A 10,143-nucleotide genomic window follows, 5' to 3' on the forward strand; every position below is an offset into this window, starting at 1 on the left:
AATTCATTCTAAAAAAGCAACACCATATTATAAAGTTACACCACTCTTAAAATATACCTTTATTTCATATTTTATTCTAAAAACAACAACACCATATTCAGAAAAAAAATACAATCTAATCAATTTACTTATCAACATTGAATATAAGAAACAAGTGAAGATAAGTTTATATTTCTCTTATGCTCAACATAATAGAAGAAAATCCTCTTCTTTTAAACAATTTTTGTTTATAGAAATTAAGAATTATGATTTATAATCCCCTTATTAATTATGTTAATTATTTTAATTTGATGTTACTACTAAATCTATCAAATACTTAGTGGTGATAAGTAACAAATATGCTTTATGGTTGCTTTTGAGTTTTAACAGCGCCCTATAAAGATAGCAGCAGCATTTCCATTTACCAATACACCAAAACCAAATTTTCATTTTCTTTCTTTTCTCCACAAAAATATATTCATTCACACACGCAGTCGCTCACACCCCAAATCTCATCGTCTTTGTCTGAATCCTCATCGATCAAAAACCCTTATGCTTCTATTTTGTGGCACACACTCAATTCTCCAACATCTTCGATCGTGGTTGGTTTTTCCTTCCACCAATAATTTTACCCGTTCGATTTTAATTCATAAAAATATCCATTTCAATCTATCTGTGAGTTCTGGTTGCGTTTTATTGATTCTCCGCTTGTTTTATTTTCGTATCTGATTGATGTGAATTTCAGAATAGATTAAATTGTCATGAGTTGTGAATGAATATCGAGGAGTTTTGAAAATGCCCGGATTAGCACAAAGGAATGAACAACTCACTAATGACTCGTCCCAGTGTACACTTTCTGCAAATGGATTCTGGTCGAAGAATTCCAATGATGTTAGCTATAATCAACTCCAGAAGGTACTGGAATTTTCTGCTTTTTATTTTTTATTTCTCATTGGATTTTGGATTGTCGCTGGATTACTGTTTTTGATTGATTGTTGTGTTAATAGTGATGAGTTGGTTGAGTTTATATTGGATCTTACTGTTGGAACATTTGTTTGATTACTTTCATAGGGTTTGGATTCATAATTTCAGTGTTTTCTGATTGATAAATGTCATTTCAGTGACTGTTTAAACAAAATTTCTTGTTACTTATTTTTTTTTGTGTTGCCCATTGAACAAAATTTGCCAAATTTTCATACTGGAGGTTTCCTGAAAAGATATTCTCCTAGTAGTTGGGCAATGGATTATCAACAATGAATCACACAAACTTCAGAATGGGTTTAAAAGTACAAGGGGTTAGGACAATAACAGATACTTCTACTTGTCTTCTACCATTTTTAACTTCTATTTATTTTTTAAATTTTACACCAATAGAGATGATACACTACTGCAGTGATGGGACATATGTTATTTTGTGTCTATGACAATTAGAATGTTGACTCTTGAAAACAATAATGTCTCTCTTTTAATTTAGATTTAATTTGTTGTTAATATTTTATTACTTTTGCTTGTATACCCTTGCTAAGAGTGTGTTGGGGATTTTAAAAATTCATTTTTTACCTTCTTTATTTCAAGAGTTTAGAAAATGGTTTGTAACTACAATTTTGACCACAATATGAAGGCTTTTAAAATTGCTTCATGGCCATAATTACAAATTTTCACAATATTAAGGATTGTAATAAAATATAATCGTTGCTGCCATTTAAAAATCTTTGTTTATTTTGTGTTGTATTTATGTCTGAGTCATATCCAACCTTCCAAGCAAATCAATGATAGTGAGGAATTATTAAAATTATGGAGCATGGGGAGGAAAGAGCATCCTTGAGAATTGTCATTAACTCATGCGTGTGGTTTTTAGATTGATCAACAATAGTATTGAGTGCATTGTGGATTGCAAAGACCTTAAAACCCACAATATTGCAGCCATGATTGTGGTTGCAATCTGCAACCTATGACCAATTTCATAGAGGTTCAGCTGTGACCTAGGTCATGTTGACCTTGTTCTCTTGATACAATGTTATTAGCAACTTTGACATGCTTACCTTGCCTCTTATTGGTTTATTACATTTTTGCGATACAGTTCTGGAGTGAGCTATCACTGCAAGCTCGGCAAAAGTTATTGAGGATAGACAAACAATCCCTTTTTGAGCAGGCTCGTAAAAATATGTACTGCTCCAGGTGCAATGGATTACTTCTTGAAGGTTTTCTGCAGATTGTTATGCATGGGAAATCTTTGCAACAAGAAGGGGTGGATGGCCACTTTCCTTGCAACAGATCCGGAGGTTTGCGAAAGCCAAACAATGACAGCATCATCAATCAAGATGAAATCCAAGATCCATCAATCCATCCTTGGGGAGGTCTGATCACAGCACGTGATGGCTCATTAACACTTATGAGCTGCTACTTGTATTCAAAGTCTTTGAAAGGACTGCAAATTGTAAGTGTGGCTCATTTATATTGGATCCTTATGCCATTCTTTGCCCTGTTGGTAGCTAAACTTTTGCACATGTGTTAGGTTTTCGATGGGGCACGTTCCAGGGAGCGGGAAAGAGAACTGCTTTATCCTGATGCCTGTGGTGGGGGAGGCCGTGGTTGGATAAGCCAAGGAATAGTCAGTTACGGTAGAGGACATGGTACAAGAGAAACATGTGCCTTGCATACTGCCAGACTTTCATGTGATACACTAGTAGATTTCTGGTCAGCACTGGGAGAGGATACACGACTTTCTCTTTTGAGAATGAAAGAAGAAGATTTTATTGAGAGACTTATGTACAGGTATCTATCTATTTGTCCATTCCTTACAGTGTTAACCCTTAGATGAATGAGGATTGTTACTAATAATATAAATTTATTATTATAATCTCGTCATATAGTTGAAATTGACATGCAAAGAATGAGAATAGGGAATGTTAGTTGGTGTTTATTACAATTGAGCTGCCTTTGGTGTTTAAAAAGTTGAACGGGGAATTTATCATAGAGATATATGAAGTTAAAAAAGTTTGGTCTTATCTCTAGTCAATATGAGAACTCTAACACACTCCCCTCACGTTGAGGCATGGACATCTCGAGCGTGAGACTAGATATTTGTAGGTGGTCCGCTACTGACTCGATAGCATAATAGACCTAAAAAACCTTGCCAGGATAGACTTTGATACCATATTAACACAGTACATTATAAGTAAAAATAGTGTTGTATGGAAAAAGCTTTTGTTTCATGACTATGTCGTATAATGGGAAATATTGTAGTGATTCATGGATTTATAGGTTGAAAAATAAGAAATATCCAGGATAGGCTTTTTAAGGGAATGTGTGTTTACTGTCTGCTTTTATATTACCCCAGAGATACTTACCCACGGTTAACCAAAGGATGAATATATTAATTGTATTTCTTGGCAAAGCCTATCTGATATTGAAGCTTTTTCCCTGATTCTGGTTTATGATAGTTTAGATTAGAAATTGTATGATTAAAAGTTGTCCAAAAACAGTTGTTTGTTCTTGCTAGAACTATTATAATGTAAAATATTGGAGAATTGAATGATTAAGTTTGTTATTAGACTCCAGTATTTATTACATTGCAAAGTTTAGGAAATTGGATACCTGGTACTTGTGGATTGTATACACAAACAAGTAGTTTAAATGAGAAAGGATGATTTTGTTGGAGGCAATTACATACTTTGGGATTTGGTGGAGTGCAGATATGGACTGTTAGATAAAAGCTGATTATGTTATGTAAGAGTTTTCATGTAATTATTGAGAAGATAAATCAACAGGTTAGCTGTTGTTAGGATTGAAACTAGACATTACTCTCTACTCAACTGACTCGGTGATTACTATTTTCATTAAGGTTTGTTTGTTAGGAGATTTGTTGAAATACACACAAGTGGAGTGAGTATAATGAGATCCTTAATTAATGGAACCTGAGTTAAGAATGAGCAAGAAACGAGAAAAGAATTTGAAAAACAGTGTATTAGATACAAATAATGGACAAGAAGGCTTCAGGACCTTCAGAGGGATTTTGACAAAGGCACTGTGGTAGATTAGAATGTTAACTTTATCTTTTTGATATAAATAGGAAAAACTTAATCTATTATAGATTCACTTCACTGTTTTCTACATTATTATTGGTTTAAATAACATTTAAGTGTTGTCTCTGGAGTTACATTTTCCTTCAGCAAAAAGTATCAAGTGAATCCTCATGTTCCATACTGTTTGTTTAAATTTTCTTACATTATGTCTGTTGTCTTGTCGTCTTGCTCTACTGGGTCAGAGAACTTGCTGCTATAATCAAATGGCTCTTTGTTCTATTACAGTTAGATTATAGAAATAAATTTTTGTCTCTCTTTCGAACGTATTTACTAATGTTTATCTGAATACATAAAAGCAATGCCTGGTAGTTCATTACTAGCATGATTTAATCTATTTTGTCATCATCAGAAAATATATATGAAACTTTTGTTCAAAGCTGTACAGTATTTGGTGAGATAACTTTTTCCCCATGTATATGTACATAATTGTATGTTTCAAAGGAGGCTTTATGCTTTTATTTTTTTACTGATGAGTTACCATATCTATATCAGATTTGATAGCAAGAGATTCTGCAGAGATTGTAGAAGAAATGTTATTCGAGAATTCAAGGAACTAAAAGAATTGAAGCGCATGCGTAGAGAACCTCGCTGCACGAGCTGGTTTTGTGTTGCTGATTCTGCCTTTCAATATGAGGTGTGACTTGCACATTTCTATCCTGTCAAATCTACAGTGATTGAGATTTTAGTGGAAGTGTCTGCAGCTATGAAAGATTGTTTCATCTATAATTGAACTTCTACCTAAATGACATCTGTCCATTCACTTTTACTAGGTATCTGGTGACTCAGTTCAAGCTGATTGGCGTCAGACATTTGCTGATGCATCAGGAACCTATCATCACTTTGAGTGGGCTGTGGGGACAACTGAAGGAAAATCTGACATTTTGGAGTTTGAAAATGTGGGACTGAATGGATGTGGTCGAGCCAGTGGCCTGGATCTTGGTGGTTTGAGTGCATGTTTTGTCACCCTCAGAGCTTGGAGATTAGATGGACGCTGCACTGAATTTTCTGTTAAAGCTCATTCGTTGAAGGGTCAACAGTGTGTACATTGCAGGTTAACTGTAGGAGATGGTTATGTTACAATCACAAAAGGGGAGAGTATCAGAAAATTATTTGAGCATGCTGAAGAGGCTGAGGAAGAAGAGGTAATTCAAGTTTCTCTAAGAAAATAAACATTGTTAATTATCCATCATTCTTTTGATTTTAATATTTGTTCATGAGAAATTTGTCATTAGTTTTCATGTTATATAATGTATCCTCTCAGGATGATGATTCAATTGACAAGGATGGGAATGAGCTTGATGGAGAATGCACCCGTCCCCAAAAGCATGCAAAAAGCCCTGAACTTGCTCGAGAATTTCTGCTAGATGCTGCCACTGTTATTTTCAAAGAGCAGGCATGTTTAGATTAAAATATTATTTTCTGTGTGTCTGTTTTGTTCAGTCACTGACCGTGCCTTATCCTTCAGGTTGAAAAGGCTTTCAGAGAAGGAACAGCACGCCAAAATTCACACAGCATATTCGTCTGTCTGGCACTAAAACTGCTGGAGGATCGAGTGCATGTAGCTTGCAGAGAAATCATTACATTGGAAAAACAGGTCTTAGTTATTATGCTTTTAGGAGAAAGGCTATTGAGGGCAGGGGAAAAAAACTTTTTTTTTTCTTTTTTAAAATTACACTTCCTCAATTCAATTGTGTGATTTTGTCTATAGATGAAGCTTCTTGAAGAAGAAGAAAAGGAAAAACGAGAAGAAGAAGAACGCAGTGAGAGGAGAAGGACAAAGGAAAGGGAGAAAAGGCTTAGGAGGAAGGAAAGACTAAAAGGAAAAGAAAAAGAAAAAAGGTCTTCAGATTCAAATGATGCTATTGGTTGTCCTGAAATCTCAAAGGAAGAATTGTCTGCAGTTGCGGATGTCGAGCAAAATTATACTAATAGCTGCAGGAATTCGGTTATTGAAACAGATGAAACTAGTGTATTGAGGGATGATTCTCCTAACATCCAAGATGAAGAATTGTGCAGTAAGGATAGTGCTTTGAAACCACAAGATGTCTTTTTCGATGATTGTGAGGAAGAAATTTCAAATGCAAAAGATGAGATGGATCATCAGTCTACAATTGAACAAACAATGCTTTCTAATCGAAGATTAAGATGTAGGAAAGAATTTCAACAGGATATGCCTATGAAGTGGTCTGATAGACGGCGATATGCAGTTCCAGAAAATAGTGTGATGGTTGGCAGATCTGAGCCAAGACATTATGGAGAGAGTTTTGTGACATCATCCAGGGTAATGAATGGGTTGAATAGGAAATCAAGGATTAATGTCCCAACAAAATCGAATGGTAGAAATGGTGGTCCTCCCAAGTTTAATGAGAAGTTTTACAGTTCCAAGAATCGAACAAATGAGAGATGTGATATTCATTCTTGCAGCTGTTGCTTGAATAATGAATTTAAGACAAGGGTTGAGCAACATTCTCCTATGACTAGAGTTAGTCGGGAGACAAAGCCTACTTGTCAGTCTGAATCTTCAGGGGATACGTCCAAGCAATTTTATCATGGTACCGAGAATAAACAAGTAGACTATATGCATGAGAGTAATGGAAGATTCAAAAACAAAATCATTTTGGGGAACTATCCTGGCCGGGATTTGTCTCAATCGAAGAGAGTTTGGGAGCCTACAGAATATCAGAAGAAATATCATTGCGGTAATTCTGACTCTGATGTTATTTTGAAGTCCACTAAAGTTCAAGGAAATCAGTCTGATCTGATCAAGTCGTCTATTGGAGAAGCTGCTGAGTCAGGTGAAAATGATGTTGAGGAATGTAATTCAAAGAGATTTGGTGGAGCGGATGAAAGGTGTGAAAATATTTTTCATGTAGAAGCTGATGGTTCTTGTAGCTCTATGGAAATTGCTTCAGAAGAACCTGGAATATGTTCAACTGGAGGCTTTGCCTTAAACAGTTCTGCTGATCCCACTCAAAGTAGCACTTTTAGCTCTGATAACTGCTCATTATGCCTAAGTGAGGGTGATAACAATACCACCTCGTCAAACCATGAAAATACAGAATCCTCAATCACATCGGATTCAGAAGATGTTAGCCGGCAATCTGAAGTAAGAAATAATTTGGAATACATGGAAAATATATTGTCTGATTGTCATGAAGTAGCCACTGAGAATAACCAGAATACCAATGGTGAGGGTTTGGTAAGAAGGTCAACTTCATTGATTGGTCCGTCCTTGGACAGTACAAGAAATTATGCATTTGGGAATCTTGTGGAAACTGCCCAAAGTTTTGATACTTGTTTTTCCACCGCTAATGTGTGTTCTCAACCTCGGAGTATGCTTCCACCATTGTCAAACCAAAATATACATTTTCCAGTTTTTCAAGCTCCTTCAACAATGGGTTATTTCCATCAAAATCCGGTTTCATGGCCAGGAGCTCCTACAAATGGGTTGATACCCTTCCCACACACTAATCCCTATTTATATGCTAGCCCTCTTGGATATGGCTTGAATGAGGACCCACGCTTCTGCTTGCAGTATGGAGCCTTGCAGCAACCAGCTCCCATTTTCAACCCTGCCATTCCTGTTCATCAGCCAGTTGCCAGAGCTAATGTTTTGAATGCAGAGGTACGGACTCGGGTTTCCAAGCCAGCTTCTTTGCTACAGCATCTTAATGGATCTTTTGCAGAAAGGGTCGTTCCAACTGGAACTATTTCCAAGAAACCAGCATTATATGGAGAAGTTATGCATGATAATTCTGCCAAATCACTTGAGAATAACAAGGATTTTTCCTTGTTTCATTTTGGTGGACCCGTAGCCCTTTCAACAGTATGTAAATCCGCGCACACATCTTTGAATGGAGATACTATTGGCGATTTTGGGTCAAAAGGTTCAGCAGATCATGTTGAAAATGTCCATAATTGCAATAAAAAAGAGACTCCTGCCATGGAGGAATACAACTTGTTCGCAACAAGTAATAAAGGTTTCCAGTTTTCTAAAATGATAAAGTGAGAAGAATAAGGTGGCTGTTGTGGTATCCAGTCCCTATCTTCACATATGGTAATGGAGGTTTGAGTACCTTGTAATTTGGTGAACAATAAGCTTCCTTTCAGCAATTTCCAATTTAGCCTATAGCTTGATTAGTTAATTGTTGCCCAATTGTCTTTTTTTTTTGTTGTAGAGAAAGATTGGGAGTGTTGGTATTTTAAAGATTTTTTGTGAGGTCATAATCACCCTAAAGTTTCATTGAAGCATTTGTTCTTCATAATTCTTTTGTCATACTGAAACCAAAACAGTCTTTATAGTGAAAGCTGTATTTGGAGTTTTGAGCCCACGTTGTCATTATGACTGTATCAGATATTGAATTCAAATTTAGATCCTTTCATTTGAATCTCACGATTTTGTCACGCAGGTGCCACATTTGAGTATGATGTGTAGATAGAGTGAAGGTGGCATAGGTATTAACCATAGCACCTTTAAAATGATGTTCGGCCACATTTGCCTTTTTGAGGTGAAAAACCTGAGGTATTCTTAAAGTAATACACAGGAAAATTTGAAAAAATAAAGTACATCCGGAAAAGGTAAAATGTTAAGGGTAAAAAAGTGCTTTTATTCACACTTTCTTTTGGTTCTCTAATTACAAAGTTACATTTTATAGTTAGTTTTTAATCTTTGGGATTAAACGAAATTAGTAAATGTCCTTTCCTATAAGGAGAACCAAGTTAGATGAATACAAATTAATATAAGTTAAATTGTAAAAAAAGTTAGATAATGTCAATATTAAACTATGGTACACATGCTAATCATGATCTAATATTAAAAGGGTCAACAAAATTCTATAAATATGAATAATAATTAAGACAAATTTAGAATCTTTTGTAAATGTATTCTCTATATGTGAAGGAGTCGAAGGAAAAGACATCTGAATCATCTAACAAATTATTATTTGTTCTACATTTTTTCAGAAATGATTATTTATTCTACATTTTTTGTTAATGATTTCGAGAAAGTGATTTTGGTTAGTGTTGGAGTATTAAGCCTTTGAATGTGATTTTTGAAGATGGGAGTCAAGTGGAAAAAGTTGTGTTATGAGACATTTGCATAGGTTAAGTGACAATGTGAATAATGATAACATAAAGGAAACCTTACTAATAGTGTGTAACCCCTATGACTCAAAATCATTTCGAAAAATTAGAAACTAAAAAATATTTTTTTTAATTGAATGACCAAAAGAAAGAGCTTATCGACTTGAAGAATTAAAATATTTAAGTTTTTAATAAACTTTCAAAAAATAATGGCATACTATTAAAGACACATGATAAATGTTGAGTATACTGTTTCTCGTATTATGAATGTTACTTATATGATCTAATCTTAGAAATTAAAAATAAAAATTTTGCAAATTTTTAAATAGAGAAAAAAAAAACCTTTTATAGAATTAAAAACATGTTTTATAAATATTTTATTTTCTTCCAAACTAAAACAATCATTAGAGTTTTATTTTCGCGCTATTTATTTTACACAACTAATTTTTCTATTTTTTTCTTTTCCCACCTCCTATTTTTCTTCTTTTTATTTCTGTACCCAATGCAACATAAATTCTTGTGGGGTAAGTGCATTACTTTTGCTGTTTTAATATTCTCAGGGAACCAAGACTAAAGATTTTAAAACATAAATTTGTCATTAAACTAATACAATACAATTTGTGGACTTGTTTTAAGTAACTATTTAAGTAAATGTGCATAAATATATTTTTCAAGATATTTAAATTTATTTTAATGGTATATATTCGAAGAGCTATGCTACTATTTTCCATGCAATGACTTATACACAAGTTATTGGATATTTTAAAACTATCTTTAATCATATTAGTTACATATTTTTTATTTATTTAATATTTTATCTAAAAAATAATAAAATAAGATTAAAATTGAAAATTTAAAACTTATCTAGTCCAAATTGTTTAGAATTGAATTTGTACTGTCTAGGTCGAAAGGTCGAAATGTTGAAAGACCTAGACCAAATAGTTGAAAGATTGATAGGTCAATAATAAGAATGAAAATTAAATAAAAAGGAATAAAT

At 34.1% G+C, this 10,143-nt stretch overlaps 1 protein-coding gene across 2 annotated transcripts; it reads left to right on the top strand.

The window, feature by feature from the left end:
* Positions 1-404: 404 nt before the first annotated feature.
* LOC137814154 (uncharacterized) lies at positions 405-8,452 on the top strand. 2 transcript variants are annotated; one of them, XM_068616741.1, is made up of 9 exons: positions 405-581; positions 725-894; positions 2,060-2,416; positions 2,495-2,754; positions 4,557-4,698; positions 4,835-5,206; positions 5,326-5,457; positions 5,530-5,658; positions 5,773-8,452. In XM_068616741.1, exons 2-9 carry the CDS (start codon positions 775-777, stop codon positions 8,071-8,073), a joined length of 3,813 nt encoding a protein of 1,270 aa, XP_068472842.1. In that variant the 5' UTR covers positions 405-581; positions 725-774; the 3' UTR covers positions 8,074-8,452. The 2 variants fall into 2 exon arrangements, with proteins under 2 accessions (XP_068472842.1, XP_068472843.1); XM_068616742.1 differs by having other exon boundaries at positions 406-581; positions 730-894.
* Positions 8,453-10,143: the final 1,691 nt, after the last annotated feature.

The sequence above is a fragment of the Phaseolus vulgaris genome, chromosome 1 (assembly GCF_000499845.2).
Source record: "Phaseolus vulgaris cultivar G19833 chromosome 1, P. vulgaris v2.0, whole genome shotgun sequence".
Taxonomy (NCBI): Eukaryota; Viridiplantae; Streptophyta; class Magnoliopsida; order Fabales; family Fabaceae; genus Phaseolus; species Phaseolus vulgaris.